At 66.6% G+C, this 16,060-nt stretch overlaps 2 protein-coding genes and 1 pseudogene across 5 annotated transcripts; all 3 read left to right on the forward strand.

Moving 5' to 3' along the window:
* Window positions 1-142: 142 nt before the first annotated feature.
* On the forward strand, window positions 143-3,726 carry SNRPA (small nuclear ribonucleoprotein polypeptide A). Of its 2 annotated transcripts, none has more exons than XM_084612865.1 (7): window positions 143-283; window positions 1,096-1,196; window positions 1,489-1,661; window positions 1,759-1,935; window positions 2,197-2,370; window positions 2,809-2,897; window positions 3,098-3,726. In XM_084612865.1, the coding sequence occupies exons 2-7, from the start codon at window positions 1,124-1,126 to the stop codon at window positions 3,255-3,257; spliced, it is 846 nt and encodes a 281-aa protein (XP_084468991.1). In that variant the 5' UTR covers window positions 143-283; window positions 1,096-1,123; the 3' UTR covers window positions 3,258-3,726. The 2 variants fall into 2 exon arrangements, with proteins under 2 accessions (XP_084468991.1, XP_084468992.1); XM_084612866.1 differs by lacking the exon at window positions 143-283 and adding an exon at window positions 477-592.
* A 134-nt stretch (window positions 3,727-3,860) lies between these two features.
* Window positions 3,861-6,941, forward strand: MIA (MIA SH3 domain containing). Of its 2 annotated transcripts, none has more exons than XM_084612867.1 (4): window positions 3,861-5,438; window positions 5,664-5,797; window positions 6,199-6,309; window positions 6,613-6,941. In XM_084612867.1, exons 1-4 carry the CDS (start codon window positions 5,315-5,317, stop codon window positions 6,649-6,651), a joined length of 408 nt encoding a protein of 135 aa, XP_084468993.1. In that variant the 5' UTR covers window positions 3,861-5,314; the 3' UTR covers window positions 6,652-6,941. The 2 variants fall into 2 exon arrangements, with proteins under 2 accessions (XP_084468993.1, XP_084468994.1); XM_084612868.1 differs by having other exon boundaries at window positions 6,676-6,941.
* A 1,883-nt stretch (window positions 6,942-8,824) lies between these two features.
* On the forward strand, window positions 8,825-12,426 carry LOC311511919 (rho-related GTP-binding protein RhoU-like; annotated as a pseudogene). Its single transcript, XR_014714615.1, has 3 exons — window positions 8,825-9,147; window positions 10,115-10,173; window positions 10,619-12,426. The product of XR_014714615.1 is annotated as a rho-related GTP-binding protein RhoU-like (transcript).
* Window positions 12,427-16,060: the final 3,634 nt, after the last annotated feature.

Consider the following 16,060-nt stretch of genomic DNA (forward strand, 5'->3'; position numbering starts at 1 on the left):
ACCCAATCCGAATGCGAATTGCCCTAGGGAGCGGGATAAAGACGGAGCACCGCCTTCTGATTGGTCGTTTTAGAAGCCGTGACACGGCTTTGATTGGCCTCCCGGGCACGAGGCCGTAGCCCGTTCATTGGCCGGGGAAGGCGAGACGCCCTTTGGTAGGCTCATGAGGCCGAGGCTGCTTCGTCGAGAGTGGCTCGCGCGGCCAGGGGGCGTGGTCGTCTCTCCCGGCGGGCTCTTGTGGCGGCGGGCGGCGCTGGGAGGCCTGGGCCTGCGGACTCCATCGGTGAGGGTCCGCGGCGGGGCGGCGCCATCGGGCCGCGGGGCCGGGGGGGATCGGGCCGGGCGGCCGGGCCCGCCCTGTGTGACCCACTATGGCCGGGGTCTGGGCGGCGGGGCCGGGCCGCAGCGACCGGGGCCTTCTGGGGGGCGGGGCTTATCGGGCCCCGCCCCCCGGAGCCCCACATCCGGGTCTTACGGGGGGGGGGTTGCAGGGCTGCAGCTTTTATTCCCCCCTCTCCCCGGTGTGAGCGGGGCCTGGGGCCCCGTCAGCGCTCCCCTGGGGGTGGGGAGGGGGCCTGTTCTCTGCCCCCCGGTGTGTGTGTGGGGGGGTCTTTGTTGGGGGGGGGCCCCCGTGGGGAGGCGCTGTGGCCAGGCCTGGCGCCCGTGGCAGGACTTGGCGGCACTGGCAGCTGCCGGGAACCAGGCTGGTGGGCTCCCCTGGTGCTGCGTTGTGGGGGGTCCGTGCCCTAGACCCCAGGCTGTGGGCCCCCCCATTAAAGTCTTGGCCCCCCCATTAAGGTCTTGGCCCCAGACCCTCGTCACAGCCTGCCTCTGCTGAGCATGGCGCCGGCGGCCTCCGTTCTGCTGGCGCCTGGGCCCGCTCCTCCTGCGGGCGCTGTGGGGTGGGCGTAACCCCTGCGCCTGGACGAGCCTGGAGCGCGTGGGGTCGCTGCCTCCCGCCCCTCGTGCTCGTCTCTCCCTGGCCCTCGCCCCGGAAGCGCGCGCTGGGGGTCGCGCGGCCGCTGCGGCACTGGGAGCCTCGCAGCCGGGGGCGCCGTTGCACGGTCGCCTCAGTTTACCGTCTCTTCTCCTTAGACCCCGCCGTTGCGAAGGGCCGACGAGGATGGCCGTCCCGGAAACCCGCCCCAATCACACCATCTACATCAACAACCTCAATGAGAAGATCAAGAAGGATGGTGAGCCAGCTCCCAGGGGAGGGAGCTCTTGTCCGCAGCTGGCGGCTGGGCTGAGGGGCTAGCGCCAGAGGGGGGGTGTCTGGAGGACCCGCTCTCCCTGCCCCGCTCCTGCTCTCCTCTTGCTGTCTGGCTGAGGAGAACTGAGTGCTGTGGGCTCCCTCTCTCTGACGTGGGGGGTGAGAGCCTCTGTCCGAGGCCACAGGAGTCGCCCGGTCTGCGTCCAGCTCCTCGTCGCGGCAGAGCTCCATCCCCGTCTGATCTGTGTGCCTAACGCTCCGGTTCTCTCCCCTAGAGCTGAAGAAATCCCTCTACGCCATCTTCTCCCAGTTCGGCCAGATCCTGGATATCCTGGTGTCTCGGAGCCTCAAGATGCGGGGTCAAGCCTTTGTCATCTTCAAGGAAATCAGCAGCGCCACCAACGCCTTGAGGTCCATGCAGGGGTTCCCCTTCTACGACAAGCCGATGGTAAGTGCTGCCCTGGGCCGGGGGCAGCCGTCTGGCGGGTGCCATGGGAACTGCCCGGTCGGCCAGGCTCCCCCTGACAAGCTCTCTCCGCCCCCAGAGGATCCAGTACGCCAAGTCGGACTCCGACATCATCTCGAAAATGAAAGGCACCTACGTGGAGCGCGACCGCAAGCGGGAGAAGAGGAAGCCTAAAGGCCCGGAGACGCCCGTGGTCAAGAAACAAATGCCTGGGGCCGCTGCTCCGGTGGCAGGCGCAGTGCAAGGAGCCGTCCCTGTGAGTAACGTGAGCCGCACCTCTGACGGACGCTGCCCCAGGGCAGTGGCTGGTTGGGAGCCGGCGCGAGGGGTGTGGGGCAGCCAGCATGGTCTGTCCCGGGCTGATCTCGGGAGTTGGGCTGGGTCTGCTGGCTGGCTTCTGTGACTACCAGGCTTCTGTGGCCAGCGGTGGACTCTGGTGTGAATGCCAGGACTGTGCCCAGGCAGCCCCGCCCCAGGATCTTGCTGTGAAGCTGGACGTTCGCTCTCTCTCCCATAGGGGATGCCGCCAATGAACCAGGCCCCTCGCATGATGCACCACATGGCAGGCCAGCCTCCATACATGCCCCCTCCGGGTATGATCCCCCCACCCGGTATGACTCCAGGAGGAATCGCGCCAGGGGCCATGCCCCCTCAGCAGATGATGCCTGGCCAGATGCCGCCTACCCAGCCGGTGAGTACGACAGAGCTTGGCCTGGCTCCTGCTCCTTTCCGGCAGAAATGGCCATGTCACATCGGACTCAGTGGTGTGGGGCAAACCTCCGGCTGGGGTTGGGGGTAACAGGCCCTTTCCCCTTCAAGGTACTGACTCCAGTGCCTAGCGGAAGAGAACTCGCAGGCTTGTGTGGGACCCCTCAGGGAGGGGTAAGTCGTCCCCACTGGCTTGTTGCTCACCTCAGCCGAGAAGCCAGAGATGCTGAGTCCCGGGGGACTCCTGTGCATGGAAAGCGGGGGGGCCCTTGCCCTGGCAGGGGGAGGGTGGCCTTGCCTGGGCACCGCCCCTGCTGTGTGCGTCTGGCTGGAGCCACCCTGCAGGGTTCTTGGCCCTCCCCTCCGGGCGCCGCTCGCAGCATCGGGGCTCCCGGCCTGACCCCCGCTCTCTCCCTCGCAGCTCTCTGAGAACCCACCCAATCACATCCTCTTCCTCACCAACCTGCCCGAGGAGACCAACGAGCTGATGCTGTCCATGCTCTTCAATCAGTGAGTGTAGGGCCCTCTGAGGGTGCCGGGAGCGCTGACCGGGGGGCTGATGGGCCGAGACAGGGGGTGCCAAACCTTGGTGGAAGTGGGTGGCCCGAAGGAGGCGGGGAGCAAGGGGATTGGGAGGCCCAGGGAGCAGGGGTGGGCGCCAGAGCGATCCGGGAGCCTGTCCCCTTTAACAGCCGGATCCTGCCCCTCAGGTTCCCGGGGTTCAAGGAGGTGCGCCTGGTGCCCGGGCGGCACGACATCGCTTTCGTGGAGTTTGATAATGAGGTGCAGGCCGGAGCCGCCCGCGATGCCCTCCAGGGCTTCAAGATCACACAGAGCAACGCCATGAAGATTTCCTTTGCCAAGAAGTGAAGACCCCACCCGGGCCCAGAACTGTCCCTCAGGCCCAGAACTGCCCCTCCCCACTCCCCCCAGTTAGTGTCTGATTGAGCCAGGCCCCCCCCTGTTTTTTTTACCAGTTCCCTGGAAGGTAAGTCTGTCCTCAGGGCCGGCCGGATTTCCAGCCCCAAACTGCCCCCTTCCCCAGAGCCTTGTGAACTGACAGCGGGGAAGTGTCTGACTTGCGTCCCCCCCCTGCACGCCGCGCTGCCTGGCTGCTCGGAGTGGGTAAGTGACTCTGGAGCGCCGCCAGCTGGTGATCCCCGTGTCTGCGATGAGCCTGGAGCTGGTTCGTGGCGGGATGGTTGGTACAGGGGGGTGGGGACGGGGGTGGCTAGAGGCAGCGAAAACCCTCCGGAAGCATTGTACCCAGAGTCTGCTGCTCAGACATTGCACCTGGCGCTCTCTGTCCTGTAATAAAAACTTTGTGACCTCCCTGTGATGTGGCTGGGCTGTTCCTGGATGAGTTCCCGGGGGGGCGGGGTGAAATCGCCCGGGCGGATTCTCCACCTGGGAGTCTGATTCCCTTTACCCAGTGTCCTGAGAGGTGGCTCTGAGCCAAGCCCCCTGGCAGGGACTGGGCATTGGCGGGAGCTGATGGGAATTATTACCAACCTGGTGATTGTGAAAGTGGTGAATTCTGGCTTTACCCCACCAATATCCCAGGAGCCTTTTGGGGTGGCTTGGGTCTGGACTGAGCAGATTGTCCCTGCCTTCTTTAACACAGAGCCTAGAGATCCCAGGATGCACTGCTGGATGGAGCATTGCATGCTGGGAAGAGGGTGCCTGGGCGGGGGAGCTGGCCTGTGCCCTGCCAGTCCTGCTCCCAGTGTGGCAGAGGGATCACCGGTGGCCGGGGTTCGACTACCGAGGTCGCCCCCAGAAGTGGCTGCCTGCCTCCCTCATTGGCTTCAGAGCTAGCCTGTTCACCCCCTCACTGTCCAAGAGGAGCCTGGCAGTTGCTGGGGGTCAGACACTTCCCAGCAGCCCCCCATGGGTGAGACCCAGCCCCTGGCAGGGGTGGGTCTGATGTGTTGAGTCAGAGCATAAGCTCAGAGTACAGGAAACTGGCGGCTGGCAGGAGCTAGTACGGGTGCCACCTGGCTTGAAGTGGGATCCCACCGCTGACACAGGGAGCTTCTGACCTGGGGGGGGCGTCAGGGGGCTCCCCTCCTGGCTTCCCCTCTGACACGGGGGAGGGGGGTTGGACAGTGCCCCTCACTCTCCTCCCCTTCTCTGGGATCCTGGTAGTACTGTCCCTTCTATAGGCCTCAGCTGTGGGGAGCCGGGCTGGGGACAATGGGCCCAGTATGTTACCCGAGAGCCAGCCCCCTGGCCCCTGCGTCAGCACCCGGCCCCACTTGCCCTCGCTCCCAGCTTGAGTTTGTGGCACTGGATTGTTTAAGAAGCGGAGCGGACGGGGGAGAGAATTTGAGCCTGGTGACTTGGCTGTGCCCCGCTGCCCAGGGATGGGTCTCTGTCTCCCCTCCTCCCGCTCTGAGTGGCCTGGCAAGTTGACACGAAGACTCCTTGTCTGTTGTGGACGTGCAGCCCCCTCTGGGGTGGACCAAAGCAGCCGCGCTACGCAGTCGGAGGTGACCAGCCCTATCCTGGGAGAGCCATGAGGCCAGAGCATGGCGGTGCCCCGGCTGGTCTCCAGGATGGGCGTCCCCGAGGACTGGGGGAGCTGGAATTGTCAGAAGGACGCAGGGGCGATGTTCTATCCAAAACCTGGTGCCTGCTGCAGCACAGTCCCCCCCCTACAGCCGCGTGTGCGTCAGGGCTGCCTTGTAAGTCCCCTACAGCAGCACGGCCCCCCCCGACTCCGGGAAGGGTGCCCCCTAGGGACAGGCAAAGCTTGGCACTGCCAAGGGGGCCCCCTGCCAAATGAGTGGGCACTGCTCCATCCAGTGGGGTAGCCGCTCCGGGATCTCCGAAAAGGGCTCAGGGCGGCGACTAGAAACGCAGCCAGGACGCCTGCCCTCCCTGTGGGGACAGTCTGAGCCTGGGGCAGCTGCGTCTTTCCTACCATGGCTAACAGCCGGCTCTGGGCCCGGGCCGCTCTGCTGTGCGCCCTGCTGGGGCTGGTGCAGGGGGGCCGGCAGCTGGGCAAGCTGGCTGAGAAGAAGCTGTGTGCGGATGCCGACTGCAGCCGTAAGCGTGCGGGGGGGAGGCTGGGGCAGTGCCAAGGCTAAGGGGCTGCAGACGGGGCTGTGCCCTGGGGGGTGGCAGGCACGGGGGTTGAGGCCGTGCCATGCTCCGGGGCTGGGGGCAGTGGTGCGGAGACAGGGTGGGGGGCTGGTGGCGGTGCAGTGTCCAGGCCCAGGGATTGACCTCTGTCTGTCGTGTGTGTGTCGTTCCCCGCCCCCCCCCCCCCAGATCCAATCTCCATAGCGGTGGCCGTGCAGGATTACATCGCCCCTGACTGCCGCTTCATGACCATCCAGCGCGGGCAGGTCGTCTACGTCTTCTCCAAGCTGAAGGGCCGCGGCCGGCTGTTCTGGGGCGGCAGCGTGAGTGGCTGGAGGCGCGTGGGGGATTTCTTTGGGCGCTGGCCGGCCGGGTGGGGCAAGCGAGAGCTCAGAAACGGGCTCCCTTGGCTCCGCTGGGGCATCAGCCCCTGGTGGAGCAGGAGCCAGGGCCACACAGAAGGCTGGGCCTGACCCCTGCTTCCCCAAATCACCAGGCCAAGCCAGTCAGTCCCCCAGCAGCGCTTCCCATCTCAGCCCAGTGCCCCTCTGCAGGCTGGTGGGCTCCTGTGTGATGTTTGCTGCGGGGCTGGTCCCTGCAGGGCTGGGGGGCTTCATGGGGTGGGGGAGTTTGCCCTGCCCAGGCTGCAGCTCTGTGGTGGAGGGCTGGTGTCGGGGGTGGCACCCCAGGCTAAGCTCCCCCCCCCCCAATCTCCTCCCTGCAGGTGCAGGGGGATTATTACGGGGAGCACCCCGCCCGCCTGGGCTTCTTCCCCAGCAGCGTGGTCCAGGAGAGCCAGTACCTGAAGCCAGGGAAGGTGGAGGTCAAAACCGATGTGAGTAGCCGAACCTGCAGCAGGTGGGCACCCAATTACTGCTGGGGGGGGCTACCCACACCATGGGGGCTGCCACCATCTGGAGACCATGGCATGCGGGGCGGCTGGCATCTTTGCTCCACCCATAGGGCACTGAGCCCCTGAGATGGGGAAAGACTGCAGGGGTGGCAGGTCTGGGGATAGAACCCAGGAGTCCTGGCTCCCCCAGCTCTACCCACTAGTCCCTTCTCCCCTCCCAGAGCTGCGGATAGAACCCAGGTATCCTGGCTCCTAGTCGCTGTCTCCTCTCTCCCCCCGGTCTAGGACTCCTTCCGCTTGTCTCCCCCGGTGGCCAGTGTCTGATCTCCGCGCTCTCTTCCCTTCCAGCAATGGGATTTCTCCTGCCAGTGAGTCCTGCCTTGGCCCCAGCTCCCGGCGCTCGCTTGGATCCCAGCACAGCCGTTTGGGCGCCGCAGCTCCAGTGCTGGGCCCAGGGCCTGGTGCTGAAGTGAATTTCCTTTGCTGTAGCAATAATTCCCCACCCCCCTCCTCCTGCCCCCGCTGGCTGCTCTGGTCCTGGGGCAGCTCGCTGTAGCTTCACCCTTACTGCCCCCCACCTGGGGCCAGTCCTAAATAAACTCCCATGCAGCAAACCTGCTGGCCCCCGTCTTTCCCTGGGGAGGAAGCAGGAGCAGCGGCTCTCCTAGATGGGGCGAGGTGGGGGAGTTGTTTGCAGCCTCGCCCCAGCTGCCTGGCTTCTTGCTGGCGCAGGCCAGCTGGGCACCTGACTGGCTTGAAAAGTGAGACCCGACTGGCTTGGGGGGGGCAGCACCCAGGGGTGCCCTGGGGATGAAGGGGAGGTTTCCCCAGTGTCCAGCTAGGTGGGGGCACTTGGGAATGTTCCTGTCCCTCCTGCCCCCCCTTGGATGGGGAGGGGGGCTGCTGCAGAGCTGCTGCCGCAGAGTTGGTGCTGGCAGCGCCATCCCCCTGGAGCAGCGGGCTGGAAATAGAAATCTCATCCGTACACCCTGCCCCAGATTCTCTACTGCCCTGCTTGTGCCACGCACCGTGGCCTTCCCCCCCATGGAGCTAGGGCCGGGGGCTCGCCGAAGGGGCTGGGCATGGCTTGGTGAGGGGCATTTCTGATCCCTGCTCCACCCAGGGAGGAGGGGTGGGGCTGTGGGACAAGTGCCAACTAGTTTTATCACCTGCCTTCTCAAAGTGAAAGCACAAGAGTGGCCCCCCAGGGGTCTGGGGGGAGGCTTTGTTACAGCTGGCAGGCTCAGCAGAGGTGGGGCCTGAAGGAGACAGGGAGGCAGGGTCCTCTCTAGCTCATGGTAGGGGGATTGCTGCAGGGGGGCATGTGGGGGTCTCCCTGGGGCTGCCCTGGCGCTGGGGACAGAGGGTGTCACCCCCTGCACTGCTAATTCACTGTGGGGGTTAGCTAACGCGGTAGCCGAGGGGCCATTGCTGCAGCCCAGGGTCACTGGGACCTTTCAGGCAGCCGCTCGGGCTGCAGATCCCGGCTTCGGCTCTTGGCAGGTGGGCTGTGAGCAGGCTGGAGAACTGGGGGCAAAGGCGGGGGGGGAGGGGCTTCCCTTTAGCTGGTACGTTTCCTCTGCCCCCTGGCTAGCGGGGCTTTGGCCAGGCGAGCGCATGGGTCTCACCTTGCAAAATCTGGAAGGCATCCAAAAAACGGGGATGGGTGGGGTGCAGATTTATGGTGTGTATGACGATAGCACCAAGGAACTTGACCAGCAGCCAGGGTCCTGGGTGCTGCATGGATCCCACCCCAAAATCAGCATCCTATTGTCCCAGCTGCCCTGACCCAGACCAGAGCCCTGTTGGGCTGGATGCTGAGCCCTACTCCCCCGTCTCCGGTTTTCGAGCTCTCTGGCGGCTGATTGCCAGGGGGGTTTGTGGGAACTGCAGGGCCGCGGCTCCCATAAGCAGCTCTCTGAAGCCAGGGCCCTGCCTGGAGCCCTTTTGACCCGGCCCTGGGATCGCCCTGGCACCGTGTCCTGTTTCCAAACACAGGTGACGTGCTCTGCACACGCACCCGGCTTCTTCCTGTTTCTGCTCCTGGTGCATGGGGGAGGCGTGAAGCCCCCGCAGATGTGCTGCGGTGTCCAAAACACCCGGGGGGGGGGGGCTCGCGGCAGAGAGGGACCGTTCTCTATTAATGCACAACAGGGTGGGGGTGTGTTGGGCTGGGCAGCATTGACAAATGGTCACACCCAGCGGAGGGGCAGGCCCCGGAGGGAGGGGGTGGGAGTAGTGGGGCTCAGGCCCCAGCCCTGTGGGGGAGGGGTGGGAAGTAGCGGGGCTCAGGCCGAGGCCCCACCAGGTCCCGTGTCCAGCAAGGGCCCAGCTCAGCCAGGGTCCCTGGAGCCGCTGGGCAGGGGGAGCTGGATTCCCAAGCTCTGGGCAAGGACCCCCCACTTAGCGCATCTCCCCCCCCCCCCTTCTTTTGCCCCACCTCCTCCAGGGTGCAGGGCGTGTCCCCCGCTTAGTCCCCGCCCCCTGGGGCGGGGCGATGGAGATGAGCCGGGGTATAAACCCCCGCGCGGGGCAGCGCGCCGCGGCTTGGAGCGCAGGGCGCACCGGGGCGCAGCCGGCTTTGGCGACCCCCCGCGGCTCCCCCCTTTGCCCTCCCCGCCAGGCGCCCGGGCCGGACCATGGCCCCCCAGGAGCTGCTGCCCGAGTACCCGCCTGCGCCCCCGGGGCCCCCGCCCCGGCCGGAGCTGCAGTGCGTCCTGCTGGGGGACGGCGCCGTGGGCAAGACCAGCCTGGCGGTGAGCTACAGCGCCAACGGGTACCCGGCCCGCTACGTGCCCACGGCGCTGGACCGCTTCTCGGGTAGGTCCCGCGGGGGGGGCCCTTCTCCGGCCCCGCCTCCGCCCGGCCTCTCCGGCCGCGACCCCGCTTCCAGCCCCCGGGGACCTGCCGAGGGGTTTCCCACCCCCTGGAGCGCACGGTCCTTCCCCGCGTCCCCTCGGTGCTCTGCCCGCCCCGCTGCCCAGAATGGGACCCCCCCGGGCTCCTGGGTTCTGTCCCAGCTGTGGGAGGGGAGCGGGGGCTGGTGGTTAGAGCAGGGGGGGCTGGAGGCCAGGACTCCTGGGTTCTCTCCCCAGCTCTGGGAGGGGAGCGGGGGCTGGTGGTTAGAGCAGGGGGGGCTGGAGGCCAGGACTCCTGGGTTCTCTCCCCAGCTCTGGGAGGGGAGCGGGGGCTGGTGGTTAGAGCAGGGGGGGCTGGAGGCCAGGACTCCTGGGTTCTCTCCCCAGCTCTGGGAGGGGAGCGGGGGCTGGTGGTTAGAGCAGGGGGGGCTGGAGGCCAGGACTCCTGGGTTCTCTCCCCAGCTCTGGGAGGGGAGCGGGGGCTGGTGGTTAGAGCAGGGGGGGCTGGAGGCCAGGACTCCTGGGTTCTCTCCCCAGCTCTGGGAGGGGAGCGGGGGCTGGTGGTTAGAGCAGGGGGGGCTGGAGGCCAGGACTCCTGGGTTCTCTCCCCAGCTCTGGGAGGGGAGCGGGGGCTGGTGGTTAGAGCAGGGGGGGCTGGAAGCCAGGACTCCTGGGTTCTCTCCCCAGCTCTGGGAGGGGAGCGGGGGCTGGTGGTTAGAGCAGGGGGGGCTGGAAGCCAGGACTCCTGGGTTCTATCCCAGCACTGGGGGGACGGGGTAGCGGTTAGAGCGGCGGAGGTGGGTTCTCTCCCAGCTTTGCCACTGACCTGTTTTTGAGAAGCGTAAGGTCCCTGGGGCTGGAGGGGGGGTGGTTGTTGGTGGTCCACGGAGCGTCTGGCTCCAGGGGTAACGGGTCTCTTCCCCTTGCAGCTGTGGTGCAGGTGGACAGCGCCCCTGTGAGGCTGCATCTCTGTGATACGGCGGGGCAGGTAAGGGCCCAGCTGGGAGCTCCCTTTAACCCATTCCCAGCAGCTGGTCAACCCTCGGCACGTCTGAGCAGGTCAGCTCGGGGGGTGCTGGGGAAGTGACGAACCTGCCCAGCTCCCCCTCTGTGGCTCTCTGCCAGCCTCCAGCCCCCTGTGCACCGGGGTTCTGTCCCTGCTCTGGGAGGGGAGTGGGGGCTACTGGTGAGAGCAGGGGGGCTGGGAGCCAGGACTCCTGGGTTCTATTCCTGGCTCAGGGACAGGGCAGGGGGGCTGGGACCCAGGAGGCCTGAGTTCTATTTCCAGATCCACCTCTGACTCCATGTGTGGCCTTGAGGAAGTTGGTTCTCTCCCTGGGCCCCAGCCCACACATCAGGGACACCAGGGTGGGGGCTGGGTGGGTCCGTGGGGCTGGCTGGAGGCACTCACTCCCTCCCCTCCCCCCCCCCAGGACGAGTTTGACACGCTGCGGCGGCTTTGTTACCCCAAGGCGGACGTCTTCCTCCTCTGCTTCAGCGTGGTGGCCCCCACCTCCTTCCAGAACGTGGGGGAGAAGTGGGTGCCGGAGCTGTGCCGGCTGCACCCCACTGCCCCCCTGCTGCTGGTGGGCACCCAGTGCGACCTGCGCCAGGACGTCCAGGTGCTCATCCAGCTGGCCCGGCGCCGGGAAAAGCCGGTAGCCGAGCTGGCGGCCCGGGCGCTGGCCCAGAAAGTGGGGGCCGTGGGCTACGTGGAGTGCTCGGCGCTGACCCAGCAGAACCTCAAGGAGGTGTTCGACACGGCCATCCTTGCGGGGCTGCGGCATGCCGAGGCCCGGGGCCGGCGGGCGCGGAGCGCGGCCAGCAAGGTGCGGGCGCTCTCCAAGGCCTGGTGGAAGAAGTACGTCTGTGTGCGGTAGCCGGTGCTCTCCTCCGGGCCACCCTCCCGCTGAGAACAGGCAACTCGATCCAGGCGTGGATTCAAGAGCCTCCGGGCTGCTGCTGAACTGGGTGTTTGCTGGCAGGATGGAGACGGCCCCATGCCATGCGGGTGGCTGTGCCGGGCTCCAGACGCCCCCACCCCGCTCCATGTAGGTTGTGCTCCTGGGCTGCCGATCTGCATGGCCCCCCCAATCCGGGGCAGTGTTCTGGCTCCACAAAGGCCCACAGGGTCCGAATTCAAAGCAGGGCTGGTTCCCTGCTGTGGGGGGAGCCAGAATCTCATCCCTCAAGCTGCCCCCCTGTAGGACAGTCTGTCTTGGGGAGCCCTGGGGCTTTGACCCCTGCCTGGGCCAGGGGTGGGGGAGAATCCCTCCCAGCACAGCCCCTTTTGCAGAGGATTTTGGTTTGCACGGGGCAGGGAGTGAACCGCTGCAGGAGGGTCGCCCCACTGGACTGGGGAGGCGCAGAACCCCCTCAACTGCCCTGGTCCGGCCCCACAGCTGGGTTTAAATCCTTCCCCCTTGCTGGGCACTTTGTGGAAGGGAATGGCCGGGGCACGGGGGGTGCAATGCACCGTGGCCGCCCTGCCCGTATTGTGGGGGGCTCAGCCGGGCCCTCCCTCCCCCCAGCGGCCTCTCCAGCCAGGACCCTGGCTCTGGTCAGCTGCAGCCGTGGACCAGAGCTTCCCGTGTGTGCAGCAGGCTGAGGGGCCTGTCTCTGGGGGTCTGCGCCCGCTCCGGGACCCTCCCCTGCCCGCTGCTATCTTTGCACTAGTATAAAAACATCCCTGGCCGAAAGGGGGTTTTCCCCAGGGTCCCCTCCCACCCCATGGCATGGGGACCCCAGGAGAAATCCCCTTTCGCCCCCTCCTGAGGCCTTAACCCCTTCTGTGCCAGCCATGTCCTTGGGTGTCCTGTGCCCTCCCACTGGGAGCAGGGTGGGGGGCTGTGGGCTGTATGGGGGGACTGGCTTCAGGCAGCCGGCAAAGGGCAAATGGGTGATTTTATTCCCTTCAGGCGGTGCGTGCAGGAACCTGGCTTCCCTGTGTGGAGGGGGAGCTGAGATCTATTTTCCCCCCCTCCGGCAGCAGCATGGTCCCCCCAGTTGGCTGGGGGGGGGGGCGGGGGTGTGCTGCTGAACTGCCCCTCGCCCCCATAACTTCCCCTAGCTCTGCCCCAGGACTGCTGGTTTCTGATCCCAGTTGGGGGTGGGTGTCAGCTGCTGTTGTGATAACCCTGGGCAAAGCCAGGGGTCTGTCTGTCCGTCCGTCCGTCCATCCGTCTGTTCTTTCTTTTTTTAAAATGTCTTGAGCCAATAAAGTTTCTTTCCCCATTGCAAACGCTGGGGGAGCTCCCAGGGGAGCTGCTGTGTGGGGGGAGCCGAGCGCTGGGGGGGGGGGGGGGTCGATCAGGGCTTTGAACGGGGGATTACGGTACAGTCTGCAAGGGCCCCTCCCCCCTGACCTGAGCCTAGTGTCCCCGTGACACTGGGCACTGCCCAGACCCAGGGAGATCTCAGCACCCCCGTCACACCGGGCGCTGCCCAGACCCCGACTGAGATCAGGGCCCCCTCGTGCAACGTTTGGCAAAGATGCCCAGGGAGCTCCCCGCTGCAGACCTCAGGGACTGGGCCAGGCTGCCCCTGCCAGCCTGGATTAGAGCCGGAAGTTGACCCCCGCCACCCGCCCTGAGTCCCAGCCCTGCTGGCGGAAGGGACCCCCCGGCTCTAGCTGGGCCCCGTGGGCAGGGGGCTGCTCGTGCCCTGGGCTGGGGAACCACCGGTGCCCTCTGCGGTGCGGGTGCTGGCCCGAAGAGCCGGGGGCACCAGGGCTCTCTGCACCACCTGCTGCCCCTCCCCTGGGGAAGGGCCCCGTGGGGCGTCCCTGCGGGTGAGAGCCGGCAGGCCCCTGATAACCAGCCGCCCGGGTTTTCCCAGGGTGGGTGCCCGGTTAGACCAGGAAGGGAGGGCAGCGCTCCGGGGTGGGGGGTGGGGAAGCAGCTCTTGTGCTCCAGGGTGGGAAGGAGCCAGTGACTTCAGGGCCAGGAAGGGAGAGAACCCAGGAGTCCTGGCTCCCCCTCTCCCCGTCTCCCCACTGCCAGATGCCTCTCTCAGTTCACTTCTGTTCCCTTGAGCCCGTAGCCAGGGGGACCCGGGGCCTAGCGCCGGGCTGAGCAGGACCAGCCAGCGGGTGCCAGTCTGCCGGGGTCCCCTGATGGGGAGAGACTGAGCTCTGTATCGGGGCTCCAGGGGACCATGACTGTCACTCCACACCTAGTGCCGGCAGCCCCTTGGGGAGGAGGGCCGGGAATAGTGGTTAGAGCAGGGGGCTGGGAGCCAGGACTCCTGGGTTCCTTCTGTTTGAGCTCTGGGGGGGGGGGTCCACTGGTTAGAGTGGGGGGCTGGGAGCCAGGACTCCTGGGTTCTGCCCCAGCTCTGGGAGCGGGGTGGGGTACACAGTGCAGGGCAGAGGCTGCCCCCTGGGGGTGGGGAGGGGGTGTTGGTCACGTTCCTGTTGCTGCCCTTCCCCCGCTGTGGTCCCTGCTCGAAGCTGGTGGCTGCAGCTGGCTCTTATCAGCGGCTCCCGCCCTGCCATAAAGCTCAGGAGGGGAGCAGACCCGACAGCACCAGAGCCTGGACAAAGGGCGCTGGGGCCTCTTCTGCCCCAAGGACGGGGCGTGGGGCTGCACTTTGCCTGACGTGCCCCACCTCAGAGCTGGCTGCATCCCTCTGCCAGGGCCGCTTCAGACCCTGGAAGTGGGGGAGAGAGACCGTGCAGCGGCTGAGGTCTCTGGGGGGCCTGCTGGGGATTCATGGCAGTCGGGGGCATGTGGGGGGGGGAGAAATCAGAAATCTGCTCCATCTCTGCCCCCTTGCTCAGCACCCCCCTCCCCCACCCCATGGCTGTCGGGCCTGGGCGGACTTTCCTGGAACCCGGACGATTTGATTCCTCTGGGCAAACCCCACTTCCCTTGCGGAAAACAGGAATCTGGGATGCGGCGCTGGAAAACCCCGCCTGACGGGAACCCGGCCTGCTAGGGGGGCAGCTGGGTTAGGGACCGGGATCTCAATGGAGCAGGGCCAGCAGCCCCTAGCCAGGGATCTGGCCCCAGACCCTTAACCAACAGCATCAACTGTGGGAAAAGCCCAGGGCCTGGCTCCCAACCTCCCTGGTTCTAACCACTAGACCCCACTCCCCTCCCAGTGCATGGGAGAGAACCCAGGAGTCCTGGCTCCCAGCCCCCCAGCTCTAACCACTAGACCCCACTCCTCTCCCAGAGCTGGGAGAGAACCCAGGAGTCCTGGCTCCCAGATCCCACTGCTCTAACTATCAGGCAACTTGGATGCCCCCTGGTTTTTATTTCCTGGGCTGGAGAGAGGCGGTATGGGGGTTTGGTGGGGGTGCTGGGAGCCTCCATTTTTTCATCCCCATTAACTGCCCCCCCCAATCTGAGCCCCCCCCCCAGCAGCTGTTCCAGGAACTGGCTGGCAGAGGTGGGGTTGCCCCACGGGCACGGGGAGGGCGTGTTCGCTTGGCAGGTACAGGGAGTCCATGGTACAGCTGCCCGCTGACTTGCCGCGCCCAGCCGGCCTGCGTCGCCCCGCCCTGGGTCAGGGCTTGTTGGGGCCTGTGGATGCGAGCACAGGGCTCTGGGGCGCGTCTCAGCGCTGTGCCCACGCAGTGCCGGGGGGGCAGCGAGGGGCAGCAGGGAAACAGGATGCCTGGGTCCAATCCCCGGCTCTGGGGGGAGTGGGGCCCAGTGGTTAGAGTGGGGGGGCGGGGTCTGGGCAGCAGGACTCCTGGGTTCCGTCCCTGGCTCTGGGAAGAGTGGGGTCTTGTGGGTTAGAGCTGGGGGGGCTGGGAGCCAGGACTCCTGGGTTCTCTCCCAGCTTGAGGCTAAGCTTGTCTCTCTCTGGGGGAGGGCCTGGGGGCCCCCTCCTAGGAACCCAACCTGCCAGCCCCCCCCAGTCCACTAGGCCCCACTCAACTCTCAGAGTACAACATGGCAGGGGGCAGCCGGTGAGGGGCATCACCAGAGCTGGGGGACAGCAAGGGGAGACCAGGGCTGCTTAGATCCAGCTTCTGACACCTTGGGGGAAGCAGCCCACACAGCTGCCCCCCCCCGCCGTGCTCCTGGGGCTCTTAGCTCCCCGACCCCCCCTTCCCTCGGCAGCAAATCTGGGTGGGGAGGGACGCTCCCCGGGTGGAATTGCTGGGCGCAGGGCACCCCTCGCACTCGCAGCCTCGGTGCAGGCCTTGGGTGTGTGGGGTCATTCCCGTCACACGGACACCGGCCTCCGCAGGCCGATTTCAGGCCTGGGCACATGCCCCACCTGCCCCCACCACGGTGCAACCCGGCCCTGCAGCGAGTTCCCCTGCACCCGGGCTGACGGTGCTGGGGTGGCCGATTTTGCCCCCCGAGGGTGAGCCCCAGGCTGGGCTGAGCTCCGTGGGGGGTGGGACTGGAAAACAGCCATGAATAACGGGGGGTGGCCGGGGGCAGAGCAGTCAAGGCTGTGGGGAGGTGTTGGGGATCTGAGCCAGGCCTGCCTGGGGGCTCCCCAGGTGCCCGGTGATGGGACACAGGAGGTGCCGGGGCTCTAAGGCGGGTGCAACAGGTGAAATGAAAGAGCCGTGGGCAGCCAGCCCTGGTGGCAGAGAAGCTGCATATGGCCCGGCAGGGTACAGGGTGGGGAGTTGTGGGGGACCGATGGGCCTCAGAATTGAGCCACCTCCTCTCCTGATGCCTTGGGGGTCGGGGGTGTGGGTGGGGGGCTTGAATTCTGGGGACACAAACCAGCCACCTACTGGGGGAAGCAGCGTGACACCGACACGCTGCCCCCCCCTTCCCCCAGCAGCCCCCAGCCCCGGGAACAGGTTACACTCACTGCCCCACAGCGTGACCCCCAGCTGCCCCAATCCCAAACCCCCACCCCGAGCCACCAGAGAACCCAGGAGTCCTGGCTCCCAGCCC

This window comes from Lepidochelys olivacea (assembly GCF_965140295.1).
Source record: "Lepidochelys olivacea isolate rLepOli2 genome assembly, chromosome: 23".
In the NCBI taxonomy this organism is placed as follows: Eukaryota; Metazoa; Chordata; order Testudines; family Cheloniidae; genus Lepidochelys; species Lepidochelys olivacea.